Source organism: Vulpes lagopus, chromosome 7 (assembly GCF_018345385.1).
Source record: "Vulpes lagopus strain Blue_001 chromosome 7, ASM1834538v1, whole genome shotgun sequence".
Lineage (NCBI taxonomy): Eukaryota > Metazoa > Chordata > Mammalia > Carnivora > Canidae > Vulpes > Vulpes lagopus.
The window spans coordinates 71,287,621-71,314,457 of NC_054830.1; the positions used below are offsets into that span (position 1 = coordinate 71,287,621).

The window sequence follows — 26,837 nt, forward strand, 5'->3', positions numbered from 1 at the left end:
CCTCTGGGAAAAGGAGTTAGAGAAGAGCCCTTAGTAGCTGAGAAGGGCTCCATTTCAACCCTATTAACATCTTTACCTGTACCCTTCTGTGCAGAACATAAACTAGGACCAATACAGAGAAAGGTCATAGCTCTCAGGAGACAGATTTGTGTTGAGGAAAATATTTTTACATACAGGTAAAAAAAATATGAAACTCGTTCTTCAATTAAATTGTGATACTAGTTTAAAAATAACTCACTCTCTCAGATAATTATTTTTTTAAAAGACTTTATTTATTCATGAGAGACACAGAGATTGAGAGAGAGAGAGAGAGAGAGAGGCAGGCAGAGACACAGGCAGTGGCAAGTAGGCTCCATGCAGGGAGCCCGACATGGGACTGGATCCCGGGGTCTCCAGGATCACGCCCTGAGCCGAAGGCGGCGCTAAACCACTGAGCTACCCGGGCTGCCCAGGTACATTATTTTTTTTGAAGTTTAATTTGTTCTAAGTACCTATTCAGTCTACTAACAGCATTAACTGGAAAACACACTGGTGTTTTTTCTCCCATTTCTAAAATACTCTGGCAGACAATTTCATGCTTAAAGCAGAACATAATATTATATGTCTTCCAAAAGAACTGCAATTCATGATTCATAAAGTCAGAATTCCTAAAAGTATTCACGGAATATGAAATTTATTTGTTAAAATACTACTTCAGAGATCCAGTGCAAGATGCAATGGGATTTGTTCAGGCTCAAGTACTCTTTCTTCTTCATCTCCACCTACCAATGCCTTCCTATTCTTCAAGGTCCTATTCAAATACTATAATGTACATTTGACTTTGGGAATTTCTTTTTAATATTCCCAGTTCACTAAATTCTGATGGCTCTGTACAGTTAAAATAATCAATTCTTATGCTTCAACATCCCTACAAATTTTTTCTATAACATATAAAGGGAGTAAATCTCATAATAAATCAGAATAGTCCTTAGATGTTAATCATTCATTTTGTTATCTTCTCACCTAAAACTCAGTGTGATGAAAAGTAACTCTAAATTAAATAATTTATTAGCAGTTAATCAGGAGACAAAATACAAAATATGTCAAATCAAAGAATCAGTTGATAATTAAAGAGTTTGAGGGAAAGGAATAAATTATCTGAGAGTAATAAAAAGCATTTTAAAAACAATTCATTTAAAAATTTTACATGTCCAAATATTTTGAGAGCCTCTACACACCTCTCTCTCTAAATACAGAATAAGGAAGTGGATTTAAGTACTGGAAAAAAGGTTACAAGTAAAATAAGCAATTTTTTAAAGATTTTATTTATTCATAAGAGATACAGGGTGGGGGGGAGGGGCAGAGACACAGGCAGAGGGAGAAGCAGGCTCCATGCAGGGAGCCTGATGTGGGACTCGATCCTGGGTCTCCAGGATCAGGCTCTGGGCTAAAGGCAGCGCTAAACCACTGAGCCACCCAGGCTGCCCAAAATAAGAATTTTTTTTTTTTTAAAGATTTATTTATTTATTTATGATAGGCATAGAGAGAAAGAGAGGCAGAGATTCAGGAGGAGGGAGAAGCAGGCTCCACGCCAGGAGCCCGACGCGGGACTAGATCCCGGGACTCCAGGATCGCGCCCTGGGCCAAAGGCAGGCGCCAAACCGCTGAGCCACCCGAGGATCCCCCAAAATAAGAATTTTTAAAAATATTTTGATATAATAAAAATACTTTGGTATCCACCATAGATCAGATTAAGAAAGGAGAACTAGGTTTGACTTTAGCAGTAATGAATGCTCAAAAGTAAAACACTCAAAGAAACAACAAAAACTAAAAGAATACAGTATAATGACCCCATTTTTGTTCTCTATGCATGACTATCTTTAAAATGAGTTTAAAAACCTTAACTATTAGCAACCTGGACTTTTTATATTCAACTATGTGACATTATGGCATAAGAGCTAAAATTTGTAATTATTGCTATTTTTAAATAAACAAGGCTTTATCCTATTTAATCAGATATTGCTGAAGTATACCTACAATAAGCTAACATTTTAAACAGAAAACAGTTCTCATTCAAGTGTTAAATAGCCACAGGGCAAAAAAACAATGGTTTATTGTTCTCAGTAGATTCACAAGTAAACAAATCAGACTAATGGCTCCCTAAACAGCCATTCTTGCTCTATAACATAAGTTTTTTAAAATTCCCTTAATGAACCACTCAACCAATACTCATTAAGCAATCACCACATCCCTCCTTTTGTAAAGACATCATTTCACCTCTTACTAAAATCATCACATCCAAGGCAACTTTCATTGTATAAAGTGTCTAAAGAAAACACTGGAGAAGAAATGGAACACCAGACAAGAAAGAATAAGAAGGCAACTGATTTCTCATACATTTTTAAGTCACAAAGGTTAAAAGAAAGAAAAAACAGCAAAGAATAATTCAAAATAATAGAAATTGGTCTAAAATAGGATACAACACGATGCCAGACCACTGACAAATGAAAGCTAAACCAGTTTAAGTAGGAAAGATGAAAACAGAATTTAGGTAAATACCTAGAGCTGAGCAGAGAGACTCTTCCCATGGTTAATCAGAGAACCCTTGTTTTCACTTTATTATTAATTCTACTCCTCTGACTACAAAAAAACAGCAATACTTAACTAAACCAAAACAAATTACAAATTAAATACAGTTCATGTTAGTCCAATATGACAGCTTTTCTCTTGTTCTTATTACTCTAACAAATTAATAAGTTTGTGTATTTTATGTATGCTTTGAAAAATACTGGAGAATAACAGACCTATAAAACTACACCTTTTCTTGTATTTTTCCTCAAAACAATACAATCACAGTTATACATATGCGCATAATTTAATACTTGGAAGTTTGAGGAAACCAAATGGGCCACAAATCCCAGTACATAGAAAAATTACAAAATATTAATTTCCCCAGAAACAGTTTTCAAAAAGAAAAATCCTATGAAAGTATACATTATCTTCCAAACAATACTATACTATGACATACCAAGTTATTGTTTCCCATTGCCAGTAGATGGTGCTAATATCCACATGTGAGTACTATGAGCTATTGTACTGAATAAAGATTGTCTTTTCAAGAAGTGCATTCACAGAATCCCGTAGTTTAGTTTGCTAGAGTTTGAAGTACATTCCAAAAATCATTTTAGCTCTCAAATTAAAATCAAATAAAGCAAAGATTACAATTTTTTTCTCAACATTAAAACCTTAAAAATAAAATAGTAAAACATACTGTGTCTTTAAACAGTTACCATTTTTTATTTTTAAAGGTCTGAGAGGACAGAGGTCTTGTCTACATTTTCAGAATCCAAAACAACACACTGCATAAAAGCCGACTCAAGATAGCCTAGATCTGAATTCTGGACCTAACTACTAGGTATCTGTGATACCTTGGGCAAGTTACTTGGCCCATCTTGCCTCAATTACATCATCTGCTAAATGAGAATAAAACAGTACCTACCTCAAAGGGTTCTTGTGAGGTTTAAAGGAGATAATATGTATAAAGCACTTTAAAAAAAGTCTAGGACATAGTGAGTATTCTATCAGTGGTTGTTAATATTATTTTGTAACCAATAACAATGTTCATCAGAAGAATAAAATGTAGATATTAATAAATTATAGAGCAGGAGAAGGAATGTACTAATGTACATTAGTAATATAATGTTAAGTGAAAAAAAACAAGTCCCAGAGGCACCTGGGTAGCTCAGCTGGTTAAATATCTGCCTTCAGCTCAGGTCATGATCCCAGGGTCCTGGGATCCAGCCCTGCATGGGGGGGGGGGGGGGGGGTCCCTGCTCAGCAGGGAGCCTGCTTCTCCCTCTCCCTCTGCCTCCCCCCCCCCAACTTGTTCTCTCTCTCTCAAATAAATAAAATAAAAAACACATCCCAGAGATACCTCATTTAAAAACAGGGCCAAAAACAAGTAAAACAAAAAACTTATTGTATAGTCATATGTATTATATACCTTTTTCAGAAAGTTAAGATAAACACAAACAGGATAGAGATTATCTGTAGGAAAAGTACATAGAAATGGGATGGGGGAAGAGAAATATATGTAAGTTATTGGTAAAGTCCAGTTCTTAGGTTGAGTACAATATGATAGAAATGTAAATTTGTTAACCACTTTGAGAAATGATTTGGCATTATCTTTATCTAATAGAGTTTAAGAATAACTTTCTCTGTAACTCAATAAAGCTACTCTTAATCAAATATCAAGATAAAATCTTGCTCATGTACACCAGTAAGTATATACCAGAATGTTCTTAGCAACATTGTTTGTAATAGGAAAAAAAACTAGAAACAATTGTCAACAGAAGAATGGATGAATAAATTATGACAATTCTAGTATGCTATACAGTGAAAATTAATAAATTAGAACCATACACAATAAGACTGAATCTCAAGAAAAAAGGCTGACCAAAAACAGCAAGTCACTGAAAAATGCATACACATGATGCCATATATAATAACACTTTCAAAAACTATATTGTTTAGGGACATAAACATATGCTAAAACTACACAGAAAAGTAAAGGAATGGATAAGCACAAAATTAAAAGTAATAGTTATCTCTGAGAAAGGAAGAAAGGAGATGGGATCAGTCAAGCGGTGGGACATCAAAACTAATGACAAGGGTTTTAGGGAAGATGATGGCAGCAGTGGCTGTACAGACTTTGATCTCTTCAAACCCTAATAAAAACAGGGCAACTAGAAAGCAAAATCAAAACCCCATCCACAACGCTTAAAACTATGTGACAAGGTATCCCTTCAAATCCCAAAATGCAAATGGAAAGAGACAATTCACCAACACCCACAGGACCTATATTTTTTGGAAGGAAGAAGAGAGCAAAAAGGTGGCAACTAACAGACCTAAAAACAAAACAACTCCAAAATAGCAAATGGGTATTCACTAGAAAGCACAATGGGCCAATTTGGAAACAACTGAAACAGATTCTCTAATACCAGGTGCCACAAAGAGTCCATAATAAGAAGTTCCTAAGAGGTTGAAACAATTTAGTCCCCATAAACTTTCAAAATGGATCCACCCAAGCTGTCTCCCAGAACAAGCCCCAGGTGAAGAAAACACTGGTATAGAATTAAAACAGCAGTACAGACAACAGAAGGAAGGTTCAGACCAAACTGAGAAAGGAGAAGAGACATAGGAATCTGAGAAAGCAGGTCTTAATCTTTTGAACACTATAAAAACAACAGAAGCAGGAACTCTATGAAGTCAGAACATCTTTTCTGAATTCCACCTTACACTAAAAGTTCAAGAAACCTAATTTTACATAAAAATGACCAACAGAAAAGTTTCAAGGTCAAATCTCACACAAATTTATTAAAAGAAAAAAAAAGCAGAATAAAGCCCTGTAGACAATGAAAGCACTCAGGAAAATTTGTCCACCAAATAGATAAAAACTGTGACCTACTATTTCAAAACAACCTAAAGACATTAAGAAAAGTGATACAGGGGGATCCCAGGGTGGCTCAGCGGTTTAGCGCCTGCCTTTGGCGCGGAGCGTGATCCTGGAGTCCCAGGATCGAGTCCCATGTCAAGCTCTCGGCATGGAGCCTGCTTCTCCCTCTGCCTGTGTCTCTGCCTCTCTCTCTCTTTCTCTCCCTCTATGTCTATCATGAATAAATAAATAAAATCTTAAAGAAAAGAAAAGTGATACAACACATAAAAGAACAACACATTAGAATTAGAAAAACTAATAACTGAAGATACAATCCTCAGGAAAAAAAAATTTTTAAAGGAAAAGAAATCACTTCAGTAATGAAAACCAAACTAGAATGAAAACAAAGAGAAATAAGCATAATAATACCTTCAAAGAAATACGAGAAAAAGGAAAACATTTTAAATTTAAAAAAGGAGATTTAAAAAGTCCTCTGAACTATGACCCAGCAACTGCACTACTGGGTATTTACCCCAAAGACACAGGTGTAATGAAGAGACAGGACACCTGTGCCCCAATGTTCATAGAAGCAATGTCTACAACAGCCAAACTGTGGAAGGAGCCACGATGTCCTCAGATAGATGAATAAAGATGTGGTTATATGTGTGTGTATATGTATACATATATGTATACACATGTATGTGTGTGTATATATATATACACACATATGTATACATATACATATAATGTATACATATGTGTATATATGTATATATATGTATATATGTGTGTGTATATACACACACACAATGGAATATTACTTAGCCATCAGAAAAGATAAATACTTATCATTTATTTCAATGTGGATGTAACCGGAAGGTATTATGCTGAGTGAAATAAGTCAATCAGAGAAACAATTATCATATGGTTTCATTCATATGTAGAATATAGAATATAATAAATAGTGAAAGGGACTATAAGGGAAACTGAGTGGGGAAAAATTAGAAAGACAAACCATGAAAGATGCCTAACTCCAGGAAACAAAGGGTTGCAGTAGGGGAGGTAGGTGAGGGGATGGGGTAACTGGGTGACAGGCACTAAGGAGAGCACATGATAAGATGAGAACTGGGTTAACTATATGTTGGCAAATTGAATTTAAATAAAAATATTTTTAAAATATTAAAAAATAAAAAGTCTACTGAAGAAAGACAAAGAGCTATATAACAACCATAAGAGTTCCTGAAGAGTACAAATACTAAAATAATTTTCTCAATTGGAAAAAAAAAAGCATGTACCTACTAAAAAGAACATACCACATAACCTAAAAATACTGACTCAGAATGACCAACACCAAGACTTCTTTTATTTAAATTATTAGGCTTTAAAAGGAAAAAATATATTTTGGGCATCTAGAAGGGTATGTGACTTATAAGGGAAATAAAATTAAATGATCATCAGACTTTTTCACAGTAATGTTTTATGACATAAGAAATAGAGTGACACTTTCAAATCCTCAAAGATACAAAGTGTGATCCAATTATTTTATACCCAGCAAAGCTGACTTTCAAATACAAAAGACACAAACATCAATATATGGGACCTCAGTGGTAAATCTCCTAGAATATAAGCTTCAAACAACCAAAACTACTAGGGAGACACAAACATAAGGACTGGTGATAAGCACTAAACATACAGTTAACTATAAAAATAAGATTGAATTACAATTAGGAAGGCAAGAATAACAGTATATAATAGCTATGACAATGTAGAATAGTTTATTTTTACAATGGGAAGAGAACAAGAAGTACATATGCAAAAAGAAAAAATTAATGTTCTCAGTAATCACATCAATGGTAGTATTAGTACTGTGACTCCAAAGCTATTGTGTATCATATATATTTTTTTTTTAATTTTTTTTTTTTTATTTATTTATGATAGTCACAGAGAGAGAGAGAGGCAGAGACACAGGCAGAGGGAGAAGGCAGGCTCCATGCACCGGGAACCTGATGTGGGATTCGATCTGGGGTCTCCAGGATCGCGCCCTGGGCCAAAGGCCGGCGCCAAACCGCTGCGCCACCCAGGGATCCCATATATCATATATATAATAGAGAATAAAAGAAATGAGTAATGCTGGAACATTATATTATGCCTTGTGCCCTCAAGAAAGAAAATTCTTAGTGTGAAAGAAGGATACACACAAACAGGTAACAGAAAAGTTTAATGAAGGCTCTATGGTCTTGAATTTGAATTAAAAATATTAATATGAACTTATATTTTTCATCCTTATTTTTCCTAGCTCTGTCCACTGAAAAGGCTTAGAAACAGTATCAATCCAGTAATAATGAACAACTCTAGTGTTCAAATTTCGGTCTTGAAATGCCATTGCTCAGTAAGAGAAACCAGAAAAATGAGTGATTCCAGAAGAAAAGTACAAGATGAATCTTAGGGTGCTTTGGTGGCTCAGTTAAAAGTCTGGCTTCAACTCAGGTCATGATCCAGGAGTCCCAGGATCCAGCCCCACGTGTGGGATTCCCCCTTGACAGAGAGTCTGTTTCTCCCTCTGACCCTCCCCACTCTTGTGCGTGCTCTCTCTCTCTCAAAGAAAGAACGAATGAATGGAAAGAAAGAAAGGAATCTTATATTAAGTATCAAGGAGCTAATCAGTCTGAAGAACCAATCTGAAGAAGCTCCCATCTGCCAAAGATGAAACAAACTGAACTTCAACAATGACAACTGCAATTTATTGCAACCTATGAAATATGTTTAAATCCATAAGTTCATAATAGCTAAAAAAAAAAAAAAAAAAACTGGTTACCTTTTGAAGATGACATGGGACTAATTATCATGAAAACTGGTACATAAAAAAAAAGAATCAAGGATTTATCCTGCCATTCTTACATGAATGATACAACTGGGTAACCAAATAATAGATGGTGAGTGGAAAGTTATCTATTTATAATACTACTCCATCTAATACATAAGACAGAACTAGACTATTACCATTGTGTAATTCCCAATTAACATGGTCATTAAGTGTAAGAGTGCAAACGTCAACAAAAAAGAAAGCAAATCAGATATTTGGGGCCCCTTCTGGTCTTGACAAAGGAATCTAACCTGAATCTGATTTGTATTCGGAATCAATCTACCAATTTTCAAGAAACACAGAGAATTCAGAAATATAATGATCTGCACCATGTGTATGCAATCAGCACATTCCAGACTACAGAAAACTTTACAGGTCAAATGGCTCTGGTTTTTCAAGAGATAAATTATAAGGGAAAAAAAGGAATGGAAGGGGAATCTATAAAATAAAAATGACTTAAGAGACATCAATCTTTTAATAGGTATGACAAAATTATAGTGTCTAGGGATCAACATCTGGATGATAAAATCATAAAAATATACAAGTGATTACCATAAAAGGATAAATGGTATGCTACTCTAACGGTTATTTAAGGTGGGAAAATCATTGTGATTAGAATGAGATACACAGAAGGGGCTTCTAGAATGAATGGCAAAAACTTACTTCTTACTTGAGTAAAACTTCAAGTATATTATACTTCATAATAATACATTAGGCCAAATATTTATTTTTTTGTGGTTTTCCTGAATTTTCACTTTATAATAAAAAGATTCCTATTCTAAATGATGGGAATGCACCTTTATTTTATCACAGTTTTATACTTTGCATTTATTTTATAAATATTCTTCTGTATCTGTTTATTATAATTGAAAAATTTTAAAGAAAAAATATATTGTAATAAATAAGTAAATAAAAATAAGACAAAAGATTTGATCCTAAAAAAAAGAAAACTGTTCAAAATGAAACCTCTTCTTGGTTAAAGTCATGGTCCAAATGCTGAGTTGAATTCAGACCCTGCCATTCACCAATTCCCTAAGCCTCAATTTCTTCCTGCATAAAACTGCAATAATAAAAGATCTGAGGTTAACAATTAAATATTATACTATTAATTCACTATGTAAAATTGCATTTCTTATTTTCCACTTCTAACATACTTTTTAATTTAAGCTAAGAAAGCATCCATTTGGAGACAAGCAATTTTATTTTATTTAAGGGATCAAATAATCAAGATCTGTGATTCCTTACTACTCAATTACAGAAATCCCTTCTAATACATAACAGCACATTTCTTTAATATATTTAGCGAACCTAGAAAAGTACTTATCACACAGTTCACAAAACAAAATCCCTGTTCTAAAAAAAACAAAAACAAACAAACAAAAATCCCTGTTCTGATAAGCTATTATGTTAGGAGAATGAGACAGACCAACATAAAAAGAAATAAACAGATAATAAGTCAGATAGTAGTAAGTCTAAAAAGAAAAATAAAGAAGGATTATGTGATATTCATGGGAGAGGAGGTGCTATTCCAGTCAAGAAGACCTCTCTGAAAAAAAGAAAATATGAGCCTTTTGGGGAAACAGCATTACAGAGAAAAGACTGCAAGCACAAAGGTCCTGAGGCAGAAAAACATTGTGTGTGCTCAAAAAATGGTAAAAACCAATGCTGGCTAAAACAGAATGAACAGGAGTACAATCAATGGAGACATTACATCAGGAAGAACAAAAGGGAAGATACTGTAGGTTTTTGTTTGTTTGTTTGTTTGTTTTTACTGTAGGGTTTTATAAGCCATAGTAAAAGTTTTAGATTTTGTTTTTTTATTTTTTTTATATTTTGTTCTTTATTGGATAAGAAACTACTGAGCATAGGAGTAAAACGTTCTAACTTATTTTTATCTTTTTTATTTTCAAATAGCTCCACACCCAGCATGGAGGAGCCCAACACAAGGGCTTGAACTCACCATCCTGAGATCAAGACCTGAGCTAAGATCAAGAATTGGACACTTAACCTACTGAGCCACCCAGACACCCCTCTAACTTATTTTTATATAATCACTTTGTCCATGCAACAAAGAAGGGTGGTTAGTATACAGGAGAAGTGGAAATGGGTGAACTAGGTAAAAGGGTTTAAGAGTACACTTACCATTATGAGCACTGAGTAAGGCACAGAACTCTTCAAACATATTGTACACCAAAACTAATATAACACTATATGTCAACTGTACTTCAAAAAAAAAAAAGAAAGAAAGAAAAAACATATAGCAAGCAGAAGACTGTATTTTAAGAGATGATCAAACAAATCTATGAGAGTCAGGGGCACCTGGCTGGCTCAGTTGGTAAAGCATGCACTCTTGATGTCTGGGTCATGAGTTTGAGTCCCACACTGGGGATAAAGTCACTTAAAAAAAACAACAACAACAATTATGAGAGACAGGGGCTGTTAAATGTCAAAGCTCTAAAGTCAAATTTCCTGGGTTTGATCTGAATATGAATACTGAACTGTAAATTCTAGCAAAGTTTCTCCATGCCTCAGTTTTCTCATTTGTCAAATGTCAAAAATAATGGTTACCTTACGGGACGTGTATGATTAAATATGAATATAAAAAATTTAGCTGATATACGGTTAACAACTCAGTAAATATTAGCTATCAAATTTATTATTCTACTCCTACTTGTTTCCACTAACACAGGTTTCCACTGTTACTTTTTCTCATTGCCACCACTATGTATAATATTCCCCTTTAAGACTGGTTACATACTCATTTAAAAATTATCACAATAAAAATGAACTTTAAGTGTTGCTAATATTCTATATTTGATATGGTTTTTAATCAAAAGTATAGTTTCTGCTTCAGATGTTGCAAACCCACTCTGATTTGTATTACACTTTTTTTTTAGCTTGATGGATCAATCTTCTTAAAGATAACTGAATCTTTGGATTTGTAAGAACCCAAAGCCATTCCTACTAATATTTTTTCTTCACTTCAAAACTAGATTAAAAACAAAATTAGGGTAGCCTGAGTGGCTCAGTGGTTTAGCGCCACCTTTAGCCCAGAGCCTGATCCTGGAGACCCAGGATAAAGTCCCATGTCAGATTCCCTGCATGGAGCCTGCTTCTCCCTCTGCCTGTGTCTCTGCCTCTCTCTCTCTCTCATGAATAAATAAAATCTTTTAAAAAAATAAAATAATAAATAATAAATAAATAAAAACAAAATTAATGTTAAATCCCATAAGGCGATGAAAAATCCAACATAGAATATAATAAGAATGGTAATTATAAATGCATCATAATAATCACCTGGACTTTTTGTGTAGTTGGTCGCATTCTTGATTTTATCCTTTTGTATGTCTGTGGGTATGAATTAGTAAGTTTGGGGTCAAATATTTGGTTTCCTTTCACATTTGACAAGCTTCCACTAAAGATAAGGTAACAAACTTGCCTCTGGACAGGATAAAGGAGAAGGGTGAGAAAGAGACTTTGTACTTAAAACCATTGGCTTTATTTGGGTTCCTTCCTTTGCACATGTATTAACTTTTCAAGAACATAAGATAGGTTTTATAAAGAAAAAAATTTCATTTATTAGTAATTTACAAAACAATTTTTTAAAATGTCTCATAGTTCACCATAATGGCAGCTTACCAGATTGAAGATGCCAGTAATATATTAGTGTTGTTTGCAAGAAACCTCAACGGAGGCTCTGCAAGCAACACACAGGATAAAATTCCTCCACCAAAGCAATGGAGCATAGCAGTAAACCAGCTTGAAAAAGGGTTCTTCCGTGCCACCGCCGCAGCCCCTGGAACGGCAAAGTGGAAATGCGCTCTGAGAGAACTGTACACTGAATAAACCCTAAGGTGCCAGTGGCACTAAAGAAAAACTTCTTGGGCAGCCCGGGTGGCTCAGCAGTTGAGCGTCTGCCTTTGGCTCAGAGTGTGGTCCTGAGCCACAGGAGTCCCACATCGGGGTCCCTGCATGGAGCCTGCTTCTCCCTCTGTGTCTCTGCCCCTCTCTCTGTGTCTCTCATGAATAAATAAAATCTTTAAAAAAAAAGAAAAAAGAAATGAACTTCTTAACTTCATGACTTTCAAAACCTTACTATTACTCATAAGTGCGACAATCACAATCATTATAAACTCTATCTTTTGTTCTTTAAACCAAGACTGTAAACACTTTGTTAAGACACAGGTGATCGGGACACCTTTAAAACACTCTGTCCAGCCTCTTACTGCCAGTTTCCTAATAGCACATTATTATAAACAATCTCCCTTATGTACTCTCTCTCCTTTCATTCCCAGCCCTGTTTTAAGTACTTCCAGTTGATACATCAAAGCAAATTTTAAGAAAAATGTATTTTCTTAATTACTTTAGAAAATAAAAGCTGAAATAAACTTAGCTTTCAACATAACAGGCTAGAAACAGAATAACAAAATAAACCCAGAGGTGAAAGGCTCATGAGGAACATATATATACATTATCTTAAAATGCCTCCTAACAAACTACTTTTTTTTTTTTTTTTAGTTTATGATAGGCACACAGTGAGAGAGAGAGGCAGAGACACAGGCAGAGGGAGAAGCAGGCTCCATGCACAGGAAGCCCGACGTGGGATTCGATCCCGGGTCTCCAGGATCGCGCCCTGGGCCAAAGGCAGGCGCTAAACCGCTGCGCCACCCAGGGATCCCCAAACTACTTATTAATTAGAGGGAAATAATTTTAGAATGGAGAAACCTTGCAGACCTCACCGTAAACAAACATCAGGTGACTCCTGCTATCATGCACTGAAAACACATCTTAACTTCTACAGTATTTCCACCAAAAATATATAACCCGAACTAATCTAATCAGATACACCCAAATTGAGGGCACTTCTGGGAAAATACCTGGCCTACCCCTTAGCAATGTCAAAGTCAAGAAACATATACAAAAAAAAAAAAAAAAAAAAGGCTGATAAAATGCTCCAGATTAAATAACATTAAAGAGACAACAACTATATGCAATGTATATTCTAGATCATATCCTAGAATGGGAAAGAATATTTACAAATCACCTTTTTGGACAACTGACAAAATCTAAATATGGACTATGGCTTAATAATAAGTGTTGTATTACTGTTAAATGTTCTGATTTTAGTAAATGTTCTATGGTTCTTATATATTAACAGACTTAAGTAATTTGAAGTAACTAGGCAAATGCTTCCAACTGACATTCAGGTGGTTTTGAAAAAAATAGTAATGCATAAATAAAAACACTCAGAGATGCTAGAGTACAAATTTCTAGTTCTAAAATGAGCAAGTTCGGAGCTCTAACGTACAGCATAGTGACTACAGTTAACAATACTATCTCATACACTTGAAATTTGCTAAGACAGTAGATGTTAAGTCACGGGGTGGGGGGGTAACTATGTGAGATGATGGATGTGCTAATTAACTTGATTGTGATAATCATTTAACAATTCACATGCATATCAAACCATCAAACTGTACACTTTAAATATATATAATTTTGTCAATTATACCTCAGTAAAGCTGGAAAAAAATTTTTAAATGGGGCAAAATGTAAATGCTTGATGAATTTGGGTAAAGTACATGAGAATTCCTTGACCTATTCTGGCAACTCTTTTGTAAGTTTGAAATATCAAAGGGAAAGTACAAAAAAATTAAAAATAAACTCAACCAGAGAAACAGAAGCAATTTATAAAAATAAAAGCAGGGATGCCTAGGTGGCGCAGTGGTTGAGCATCTGCCTTTGGCTCAGGGTGTGATCCTGGGGTCCTGGGTTTGAATCCCACACTGGGCTCCCCACAGGGATCCTGCTTCTCCCTCTGCCTGTGTCTCTGCCTGGCTCTACAGATCTTTCATGAATAAATCAATAAAATCTTTAAAAAAATAAAATAAAAAAATAAAAGTAGAAACCAATTAAATAGAAGTTAAAATTGCAAGATGGAGATGGGCAATCAATAAAGCTAACCCCAAGCTATTCTTGGAAAAACCAATAAAACAGACCATTGTTCAACAAGTCTGAGAAAGGGGCTCAGGGTAGGAACAAAAATAATGCAAAGCATTAGAAGGAAAAATAAAGAAATAGTTTTTATAGAGTTTTACAGGAAAACAACATGCATTTAATATAATAAATGTGAAAATGCAGTAGAAATGGACAATATAAATTAGCAAAGTTTCCTTAAAAACAGAGAGAAAACTTGAACATATAAATAACTGGAAAAAACCTACAAGGCCAAGATCTATCTTAAGAAAGGTGCCAACTCAGATAAATTAATGGAAAACATTTACCAAATATTCTTGGATTACTCATTTTTATGCTATATAACCATTATGGAATACAGCAAAGGAGAAAAACTTAAATCATTCCATGATTAATCCAATATCATACATTATAAAGAAAGAAGAGTGAGAGAGGAAGGAGGAGAAGAAAGAAAGGAAAGGAAGGAGACACTATAATTTAGTTTATGAGTATAATGCACAAATATATTAATAATAAATTAAAATCAGTAGTTTTTTGAAAAGATAATAAATCAAGACAAGTAGATTTTATCCAAATTAAAAGAGTTCAATATTTAAAATTCATTTTTTTAAAAGATTTTATTTATTTATTCATGAGAGACACAGAGAGAGAGAGAGGCAGAGACACAGGCAGAGGGAGAAACAGGCCCCATGCAGGGACTCAATCCCGGGACTCCAGGATCACCCCCTGGGTGGAAGGCAGGCACCACCCAGGCGTCCCTAAAAATTCATTTAAATCATTCACTATACTAACAAATTTATTATCATCTCCCATTTAGACAATTAAAGACTTAAAAATTCAACACGCCCAATTTCAAAAAAAAATCTAGCACGCTGACAACAGAAAGAAAAGTACTTAACCTGAATAAAGATATGAAGGAAAAGATTTTTTTGACCTTACTAAAATTCAAAACTTCTATATGACAAAAGACTGGAATAGTGTTTTTCAACTTACATAAGGGAAATTCCAATAAATCAACAGAAAATACAACAAACACGAGAGAAAAATGGACAAGTCACAAAGCAGGAAATATAAATGACCAAATACATACCAAAAAAAGAAAGTCATCAGTAATCAAGGAAAAACAAAATTTAAGAAGATATTGTATTTGTCACACATTCAACTGGTAAAAACATGTACAGCTCAGTATTTATATTAACTTATTAGTTGGCAACAATGTGAAGAAGTTCATATACTGCTGTAAGAGTATTAAAAGTCATTTTAAAGAGTAACTTGGGAGTATAAATTAAAATTTTAATTTAAAACTGACTCAAAAAAAAAAAAAATAAAATAAAATAAAATAAAATAAAACTGACTCAAGTGTCCAAGGAATTTCATACAAGAATATTAAAGCAGTGTTGTTTATAATGCTGTGAAAAAAAATGAAAAACATCTAAATGACTATCATCAGAGAAGACTTAAACAAACCATGATCATTTGTGGTATGGAATACTATACAGAAGCAATCAAGCGTGTGATATAGCAATATTAACATGGGAAGATGCATATACATGGAATGCACAGAAAAGGGTATGCAATACACCAAAATTAACTCCTATTATATTTCTTGAGAAAGCCTGGGATTTGTGAGGATGGTCAAATTTATTTAATTATATTGATTATGATATGATAATGATATAATATTATGATGATTTAATCATATTTGAATTCTTTTAACTGAATTATTACTAATTATAAAATTAAACAAAATTTTAACAAATTATGTCACACCCAATCTGTGGAATACAATGCATCTATTTTTTTTTTAAGATTTTATTTATTTACCCATGAAAGACACAGGGAGAAAGAGAGGCAGAGATACAGGCAGAGGGAGAAGCAGACTCCATGCAGGGAGCTGGACAAGGGACTCGATCCCAGGACTCCAGGATCACGCCCTGGGCCAAAGGCAGGCGCCAAACTGCTGAGCCACCAGGGACTCCCAATCCAATACAATGCATCTATTTAAAAGAATGTAGCAGCTTTACATGCACTGATAGACAAAAAAAAAAATATATATATATATATATATATATGTGTGTATATAAACAATATGTACAATAAGAAATCATTATTGTACAGAAATCCATGTATTTTGATCAGTATATATACATAAAAATAATACATAAAATAAGGTCTGCAAGAATATATAACCAAGTTGTTGTTATCTCTTAGGAAAATGCCTATTTATGCAAAAACAAACAACAAAACTAACTACATAAATGTATGTGTGAGTTTGTTAGGGTAACATCATCATACTTGTATTAACACGGAAATTCATCTGTATGTGCTCAGGGAGAAAAAAGGAGATAAAAGTCAAATAGTGCAACCCACCATTCCACACAACAAAACGTGCCCAGGAGTGAACATGAGTTGGCAGATGTGCATTTTCTGTGGTGTACATATCCTGTCAAGTGAACATGTGATGCCAAGGTTTAATGATATACGTCTGGTGAGAACTCAAGAAATGGTGACCTGTTCCAAATCTGGAAGAAAAATCAATTATGAGAAAAGTACTAAAAGGCAGGACATCAATCTTCAGTGTAGCAACTTCCTTAAACCTAAGAATTTTCAAGAATTATTTTGATAATATATGCTATCTCTAGAGCCAAACCCCCATGTAAGATATGATACCGCTATGTCTCTACTTAGATATTATTACCTACCTAAATATGTATATGGGCACTAGAGCACCACAGAGTGGTGACTGATTGTAACATTGGTCAGTCAGCCTAACAAATGAGTATTATCTTTTCTTAGGTAATGGTCACTAGATTCCTCCATACTGCACCATCTTCATGTTGAAAAGCAATACAGAGGGGTGCTGCGTGGCTCAGTCGGTTAAGCAAGCGCCTGTCTGTCTGCCTTTGGCTAAGTCAGGATCCGCTCAAGGATCAGACTCAGCAGGGAGTCAGCTTCTCCCTCCCCTCTGCCCCACCTCCAACTTGTATACACAGGCACACACTCTACCTCAAATAAATAAATAAAATCTTAAAAAAAAAAAAAAAGCAATTACAGAGTGCTTATTGACTCTATAGTTTAACTACTCAGGTATAAATCCTGGCACCAGCACTTACTCTTTGTGTGAACTCAACAAGTTGATTGTTTGCTTTCTCACATCTTCAAAAAAGAAAAAATACACATACGGAAGTGGTAAAGAAAAAAGTAATTTACACCACACGGTTGTTGTAAAAATCAACTACAAGTGAGTACTTTGAAATCACTCAGAATGGGGACCTGGCACACAGTAAGCAATAAGTATTAACGTATCACTATTATTATATAAGTAAATCAAAATAAGCAAAAAATTACCCTTTCCTATTTCTACCATTCTATCACACTCCTATCCTGAGAAATGACAACTTCCAAACTTTTTCCCTATGCTTATTTACACATACACACCCTTTATCCCCCTTACTCTTAACTGTCTCCCAATCCTACCGTGTGTGTGTGTCCCTTTCTCTCTCTCTCTCTCACAGGCATACTCTGGTTAGCTCTGGGAATGCATTCTGGAAATGAGAGTCCTAACTGCATGACAGCCATAACGAGCCCATCACAGCACAGTCACTATGAAGAACACATTCTAAGATAACTTATTACTTCAAATAAACATACGATTAGGAATACTCACTGGTGTCTGTCCTCTGTGTTCCTGGGTACTACTCTCATGGAGATTTACCATTACCTTCAGCTACCTGATACCCACCACTCACTAACTTAGCCATATTTTAATATACCTGGGTTTTCCTTTGACCATTAAAACAATCCAAATCAAATTTACTAAGTGATTTCATTTAAATGATTCACTCATGTAATACTCATTTCTGATTAGGTCAAAATAACTTTCCTTTTTCCTCAACTTGCACATTTTATTCTGTCCTCTTAGGACATAATCACATTCTAGATTTTGTATATGTGTTAGCTCCATTATAAAGTTCTTATCTCTTAAAATTCTAAGAGACTTTAGACAGTAGGTACTCTATAAATGTACTGAATGACAGAAAAATATGTGAAATATTTCAAGAGCTCAGTATTATGATTTTTAACTTCCCTTTGTATTGTCACAAGTCAAAGAAGCAGCTGGAATTATATACCAGTTTTGTGACCTCTTTGTAGGATCACTAAACCCTGCCGGCTTAAGTTTCAACTTTCATAAAATGGGAGTAATACATAACTTATAAGGATTTAAAATAAGAAAATATACAAAAAGACATATTTACTACCTAGTACACAGCAGACACTTGTTGATATATCTACTGAACGGACTGATCATTACCAGCAGAGAAAGCAGGCAAAATGCAACTTCCTACTTCTGGCTGCTTCTATTCTCTGAGCCCCAGATAAAATTCTTTTCAATTCTTATTGCAAGGCTGAGATGAAAACAATACACCATAGCACTAGGGAAGTACTTATAACCCTAAGACACTTAAATCAGTGAAACGAAGATTTTATTAGAGAAAAAAAAAGAAAGGAAAAGAACGATTGAAGAAGGGTCTCTCTCACATCCATCTTTTTTGTCTAATTTTCAAAACTATGTCCGCTAGAAAAATTTCCCTTAACTCAAATAGGCCTTTCTATGGAGCTCTTTTCAGTATATACACTATGGTAACACATTTTTACAGTATGAGGCAATCCTATGACAAATCTCTTTAGGTGTTATGTTCTTTTGTATATATCATACCAGTATCAGAATTAGTTTATTGTGAAGTTAAACTGTGAAAATACAGAAAGGTAACCAGAAACAGCTTGTATACCTTTTCCTGCATATAAATAATTGTCATTAGAAAAAAATAGTTAATATGGTTTCTTTGCTTTTTTTCTCAGTTTTAAAACATTCCTTTAGCTAAGGAACAAGCTGACATTAGGAGATGTTATTTTATTTTTAACATGCTCATATTTAAAAGACAAAAAATTATCTGTCCTATCTTAAGATGTTTGTGATACTCCCCAAAACTCTTAACAAAATTTGTCACATTGAGATCTGACTCTAATTCAAAGCAGGAGTTCTGAAAAAAAGAAAAGAAACAAAAAAAGTATGAGTTCTGAAGCACTCATAATCACCTATGGACTTTAACATCAAAATATTTTCATTATGAAATGAAAGCTAGAAAATAAAGTCATATTCTACTTCCAGTTTTGGATCAAGTTTGGATCACAGTGGGCCAAGTAAATCTACAGACCCACCTTGTGGTTATTTCCATAGTTCCTTAATGTGTAACTAGAATAGAAGTAGCTGGCAAGTGACACAAAGCCCATAGTGATCCTCTGATTTATGGAGTCAGAATCAGTATGGTAGAAACATTCGAGTAGAAGCCCCTAGAGCTTCTTCTCCCCCTCAAGGTATTTTTAAAAAGCAATACCACAGAGATGGGTGCCATAACCAAAAACGTCAAAGATGAAAAGGTGGTGATAGCTATCACATCCCATTTAACTTGCCTATTTGGTCTATAAGTACTAAGCAGATGGATCTTGGAGAATGCTTGTGGATTATCAGAAATGTAGACAGTAGTGACTCCAAATGCAGCTGTATTCAAGATGCAGTATTTTTATTGGAACAAATCAATATAACCCCTAAAACCTGGTAAGCAAATTCTTTTTCTATATTAATTTGAAGGAACCCCAGAGACACCTCTTTTATCTGACTAGGTGAACAGTATATTGCAATCTTGCCTTAGTTCTATGTCAACTCTCCTGTTCTCTAACAAAGTCACAGAGATTTTGATCATATTGGGAATCCATCCAACATCACACTGACCCACTAAAACTAATGACGTTATACTGACTGGATCTAGACAGGAAGTAGCCAGAACTTTAGATATCCTAACTTGACATATGCAAACTGGAAAGTAGGAAGTTAAACTCCACTGCTAGGACTCTGTACCAGTCTGAGTCCAGTCAGGGAACAAAATACATAGTTATTTTAATAGAGAGAATTTGCTATAAAGACATTAAGTATAAAATTGTTAACTAGATTGTTAAAAAGGTAAAAAGTACTACAGTATCACAGAGTTATCAACTACAGAAAGCAGTTTACCACTACTGGGGAAACAAAGGGTTGAAAATATCTTTAAACTTTGAAGCTTCAGGGGATCCTAGGTGGCTCAGCGGTTTAGTGCCGCCTTCAGCCCAGGGCGTGATCCTGGAGACCCCGGGATTGAGGGGATTGAGTCCCACATCGGGCTCCCCACAGGGAGCTTGCTTCTCCCTCTGCCTGTCGCTCTGCCTCTCGCTCTCTCTCTCTCTCTCTCTCATGAATAAAAATCTTTAAAGAAAAAAAAATTTTTGAAGCTTGAACATCTCTTTAGAGCCAAAACTGAGACTCCTAAGGAGGAAAGACAGCTCAGCTGTTGTTCTAGTCCAGCCCACTCACTGCACAGATGAAATATTGGGTTTTAATTTATCTGAAACTACCCGGTTAGTGATAGAGTTTTAATACTGGTGTCCTGATTTTATTAGCTCTTTTTACCACATCACACTCCCTGACCAATATTTTATGTCATGTCAAATATTCTTTCACTTAAAAATTAAAGACATTTAAGTAAGACTCTCTAATAGAAGTAAATTATGAACTGTCATTTCTGAGACATCCTTTTCCACCCTACACTGGGAGAACTGTCACTTTTTAAAACATCACATAACAAAAGAGGCTTTTGGGGTTTCATGAATTTTTTTATCTGGATATTGATTAAATAGATGTGCTCATTTTGAAAATTCATTGAGCTGTATGTACATTTATGATTTTTGTACTTTTCTGTATGCTTTTATGTGTGGATTCATAAAGACAGCAAAATTATGCTGCCACCTTTACAGAATCCTCAGAACTGACAAATTCTTGACATATAAATCCTTTCATCTCCCACAAATTAAAAGGAGAAACAATAATAGGCTTTATTCCTGGATTCCTAGTTCTGGAAAGCAAAACTCACTGGTGATATGGAAACGATAGAAATCATGGGAGAAAATAACATTGTTAGGGCTACAACAACATCTTTTGTCTTGGTATCCTTAGCATCTTGGGGGATCCCTCGGTAGCCCAGCAGTTTAGCATCTGCCTTCGGCCCAGGATGTGAGCCTGGAGTCCCGGGATCAAGTCGCAGGTCGGGCTCCCTGCATGGAGCCTGCTTCTCCCTCTGCCTGTGTGTCTGCCTCTCTCTCTCTCTCTCTCTCTCTCTCTCTGTGTCTCTCATGAATAAATAAAATCTTTTAAAAAAAATCTAATATAGTGCCTGATACACAGTAAAGTTTCAATGAACATTTGCTTAACTGAACTTCCTGTGATTCGAGAGAGGTTAGCAGTATTTGAAATATTTTAGATATTCCTAAACTATGAACTTTCTTAATATCACTGTCTTGCCAGATCACCAATACTGTCCCCTGTAGTATAATGGGGGAGAATTAACAGGAAAAATAGACTGTGTTCATAAAAAATCAAGTAGAAATAACTGTAGATTAAATTTTCAGGAAGTTTTACCAAAAATAGCAACTAGATATGAATGTATGATTGCAGAAATGTGTTAATTTTAATGAAGATTTAAATAAGAAAAGAGAGAAGGCAGATTTAAAACGTAAGAAAAAAAAATAAAATGTAAGATAAGGGGCAGCCTGGGGGGCTCAGTGGTTCAGCGCTGCCTTCAGCCCAGAGCATGATCCTGGAGACCCGGGACTGAGTCCACATCGGGCTCCCTGCATAGAGCCTGCTTCTCCTTCTGCCTGTGTCTCTGCCTCTCTCTCTCTGTGTCTCTCATGAATAAATAAATAAGATCTTAAAAAAAAAAAAGGTAAGATAAGAGAGACTAAAGTTGATATAAACTTTCTGTTAAGTGGGGTTTTTCTTAAGATTTTATTTATTCATGAGAGACACATAAAGAGGGGCAGACACATAGGCAGAGGGAGAAGAAGCAGGCTCCCCACAGGGAGCCTGATGTGGGACTTGATCCCAGGACCCTGGGATCACAACCTGAGCCAAAGGCAGATGGTCAACCACTAAGCCAGCCAGGTGCCCTGTTAAATGGTTTCTGACTAATAACTCTCAAGACAGCATTTTCCAACTTCCTACTAGAATAGGAAAACAAACAAGCAAAACCTATGACTACTAGCCAAAACTAAAAACTATAGAAAATCAGATGCCATGGTTTAGGAGGAACTAAAGTTAACTATTTGATGAATGGAGGTAAATTAAGAAATAAAAAACAGGGGATCCCTGGGTAGGGCCCAGCGGTTTCGCACCTGCCTTTGGCCCAGGGCGCGATCCTGGAGTCCCGGGATTGGGTCCTGCGTCGGGCTCCCGGCATGGACCTGCTTCTCTCTCTGCCTGTGTCTCTGCCTCTCTCTCTCTATGTCTATCATAAATAAATAAAAATAAATCTTAAAAAAAAAGAAATAAATAAAAAACAATCCAAATTATTAAATACAAGTCATGTGGAAAAGGAAAGAGGAAAACCATCATCTTTCCTTGGATTTGAAGCCTACGACTTGAACCAAACAGCAAAGGGACACTGTCCTTATCCATACCACAGAAAGAAAGAGTTAATCCCCTTTCCCTGTTTCCACTAGCATTGTTTAAGCTCCAGGAAGAGATATATAAGATGTAAATGGTAGGCAAGTGAGGAGAGAGGTATTGGCAGTAATAAAATACATTCCAAAAGTCAGGAGTCTCAAAGAGTAATGTGCTCCAGAGAATAAAGATAAGAAGAATCCTGGTACTACATAGAAGAATTATAGTTATATTGTACAATAGGTCTGAGTTCTAGAGAATCAGTCAACAGGGGATAAGAAAAAGTTGCCAATTAAATAAAAATTTAAACAAAGTATTGGCAAATAAAATCCCTAGTGAATTAAAATGATACTCAAACAGGTGGAGTTTATTCCAAGAATACAAGGATGATTCATCATTTTTTTAATTTTTATTTTTATTTATTTTTTAGTAATTCCTACACCCAACATGGGGCTTAAACTCACAACCCTGAGATCAAGGGTCACATGCTCTTCTGACTGAGCAATCCAGGAGCCCCTGATTCATCATTTTAAAAAATGTATTACAATACAATTTAAATAGGAAAAACAATATGATCAACTCAATGAAAAGTGAAAATACAAATTGCCAATAAACTTAAGAAGCATACACTCAGTAACCCTGACAGGTACAAATGAAAACTATTTTTCTGATCATCAGAATAAGATAGTTAAGAATGATAACAGTGGGGGGGGGGAGCAAATATTGAGGAAGAAACAAGCAGTCTAACATACTTCTGGTAAAAGCTTAAATTGGTACACTCTTTTGTATGAATTCTATCATTTTCACCTGTTTACAAGCACTGGTACTGGAATGTAAAGTATGTTTCTCTCTCTCACACACACACACACATATATAAAATATATTCACAAGATGTAATCCCGTTTCAGCATTAAATTACTCCAGTGCTTCTCAAATTTTTTGGTCTCAGGACTCCTTGTGCCCCTAAAAATTAGTGAGCAAATGAATGGTTGCCAGAGACTGGAGGAAGGCCAACTACAAAGGGCAGGAGGGAATCTGGGGTGAGTGATGAAACTATTGGATATCTTGATAGTGGTGGCAATCACATGTCTGTATGCCTTTGTCCAAAATCACAAACTTTAGGACAGCCCGGGTAGCTCAGTGGTTTAGAGCTGCATTCAGCCCAGGGTGTGATCCTGGGGTCCCGGGATAGAGTCCCACATCAGACTCCCTGCATGGAGCCTGCTTCTCCCTCTGCCTATGTCTCTGCCTCTCTCTCTCTCTCTGTGTCTCATGAATAAATAAATAAAATCTTAAAAAAAATCACAAACTTCATTTTAAAAGGTGAATACATGCAAATTAAACCATTAAAAAGTCAGACTTGAAAAAAAAAGTTCTTGAAGACCCCAAAGCGCTTTTATGTGAGTTACAGGTATATTTAGCTTATTAGAAATTGTTGAGAAAATTTTAAAGGAGTACTTAATGTTTTTCATTTTAAAAATAATAAACATACTAAATGTTAACATCAATTATGTATTCTTTATGAAAAATAAGTGTTTTCCAAAGCAAACATTTAGTGAGGAAGGTCCCACTGTTTTATGTTAGCAAATCCTTTTTTTATCTCTGGCTTCAAGCAGAAAACAGCTGTACTCTCATATCTGTTTCTGTATTCAATCTGTTACAGCATCACAGGTCATGTAGCCTCTGGAAAACTCCACTGCACACTTGTGAGAAAATGAGTGTAAGGAAAGACAAATAATATTTGCATATTATTATGAAAATAATTTTGACCTGGAAGTGTCAGGAACCCCAAGGGTTCCCGGGCCACACTTTGAGAACCTGATTTGGCCTATACAAGAGAACTCCAAATACTGAATATGGCATGATAAGGTACTTCTTTTCAAATCAGGGAAACACTTTCACTTACACAGATTATCTGTCCTGATTTAATACAATATCCACCTTTTCCAGAGCAAAACTTCGACCAAACAATGCTTTAAAAGACTGAGCTACAAACATCAATGTAAGTGAAAAATATTTTTGAGAGCAAAGAGTCAAAAACAAAAACAAAAAACAGTCCCCAAGAGTTACAGCACCTCTCCAAGCCCTCATTCACTCATTAATGAACTCTCCCTAAAGGACCCGGCGGCATGAACAGATAAAACGTAGGAAAAGGGAGAAAAAAAACAAAAATGCCTGAGCTCAAAGAAAGAAGAGAGTCAAAAAGGATCCAAAAGGCAAGCAGAATAATTGCAGAAGTAAAGCAATACAGGCATAAACATACTCTGAGAGTAAAAAAGACAAATATTGCTCCTTGACCATATACGATAAAGAAACCCTCAAAACGCTGTAGGGAAACAGTGCCAAACGACCCTTGGACGGTCGACGTCACGCTTACGACGGAAAAAGGGGGATCCCCTCTCTTCCAACCACAATCACTTTATTCGGCTGCAGAGCACGGTGACAGAGCTGGGTCCGGAGAAGACAAGTGTCCCTGCTTGGGGCTCTCTGAGCGTCCACACAACTTTCAGGGCTGCAGAGCAGTCCAGAACCACTCCCTTATTCCAAGCAACCAAGCTCCACTTGCTGTCCCGGGGGGGGGGGGGGGGGGGGGGGGGGGCTCTGTCCCCAGGTGACCTTTACGGTTTTTTTTTTTTAAAGATTTTATTTATCTATTTATTCATGAGAGACACAGAGAGAGACAGAGGCAGAGACACTGACCGAGGGAGAAGCAGGCTCCGTGCAGGGAGCCCGACGTGGGACTCGATCCGGGAATCCCGGGACCCCGGGGTCACGCCCTGGGCTGAAGGCAGGTGCTAAAGCGCTGAGCCACTCCGGCGGCCCATCTTAGGCACCTTTTCATTTGTTTCTTGGCTCTTTAGAAATACTCTGTGTGGGTGTGTAACTGCCCATTAAAGTTTCTCTCCTTCGTCTTCCTCTTCCTTAAACACATTTTTTTCCCCTACTGAACTGTCTATATTTTTGTAACTGATATGTAGGTCTGTATACACTTTATTTACACATCCTTTGTTGGTTCTAGTTTTGCAAATACCCGTTCTCAGGTTGTGCTGTGTTTTCAGCCCTTGAATGGTGTCTTCTGATGAACAGTTCTTACTTTTATAATTTTTTTTTAAGATTTTATCTATTTATTCATGAGAGAGACACACAGAGAGAGGCAGAGACGCAGGCAGAGGGAGACGCAGGCTCCACGCGGGGCGCCCGACGGGGGGCTCGATCCCGGGACCCCGGGGTCACGCCCTGGGCGGCAGGCGGCGCTGGAGCGCCGAGGCCCCGGGCCGCCCCGCAGGTGAGCTGTGAACGCCGGGGGTCCCCAGGCCGGCGGCGGCGCCCGGGGACCGCGCGGGGCGAGGGCGGCGCAGGCGCTCCGGCCCCCACACGCCGCAGCGGCGTCTTCCCCGTCAGCTGCCCCTGCCCGCCGCGGCGGCCGGACCCGCGGTCGCGCCTCCTCTGACGACTCCCGGGGCCACACACACACACACCCGCTCCCTGCCTCAGTCTCCCCCGCGCTCGCGAGGCCGGGCGGGTCGGCCCCGGCGCCCCTCCAGCCCGTCTCCAGGCCCCGGGCCGTTCGGGCGGCTCCGGCCGTCCTCCCGGGAGAGGCACCCTGAGGGGGCCGGTGTGCGGCTCCCCGCACTCACCCGGCTGACGCTTCAGCGCCATCACGGACACCAGGTAGTGGGCGATGTCAAAAAAGGGGAACATAGACGTGCGAGAAAAGGCAAGGGTCAGCTCATCCCACGGAGAGTCCATGACGACGACCGACAGCAGCAGCCGCAGCAGCCCGGGCGACGGGTTCCTGCCGTGCGCGGCCAGGGTGGGGGAGGGGCCGCCGCTCGCGCCCGGGCGCGCCGCCTGCAGGAGCCCTGCGCGTGCGCCCTGGGACCCGGCGCCGGCACGCTAGGGGCGGGGCGGGGCGGGGCGGGGGCGTGTCCTGGGGGTGGGCGGGGCCAGCGGCTTCCCGCCTGTTCCTGCAGGGCTGAGCCTGGTTCTCCCAGACAGGATCTGGCGTTCTTCGTGCTGCAAACGGTGCCGGCTCCAGGAGAATGGGCAGAGGA

At 37.0% G+C, this 26,837-nt stretch overlaps 1 protein-coding gene across 2 annotated transcripts in view; it reads right to left on the minus strand.

The window, feature by feature from the left end:
* Positions 1-26,628, minus strand: part of TMEM38B (transmembrane protein 38B) — a 51,711-nt gene extending 25,083 nt beyond the window's left edge. The window contains exons 1-3 of one of the 2 annotated variants that reach the window (XM_041762888.1): positions 26,421-26,558; positions 16,623-16,774; positions 11,916-12,072 (exon numbers count right to left, since the gene is read on the minus strand). In XM_041762888.1, the coding sequence (XP_041618822.1) occupies positions 11,916-12,072; positions 16,623-16,692 (227 nt within the window). In that variant the 5' untranslated portion in view covers positions 16,693-16,774; positions 26,421-26,558. Of the gene's footprint in view, positions 1-11,915; positions 12,073-16,622; positions 16,775-26,420 lie in introns of both variants that reach the window. The other variant, XM_041762886.1, reaches the window with a different exon arrangement.
* Positions 26,629-26,837: the final 209 nt, after the last annotated feature.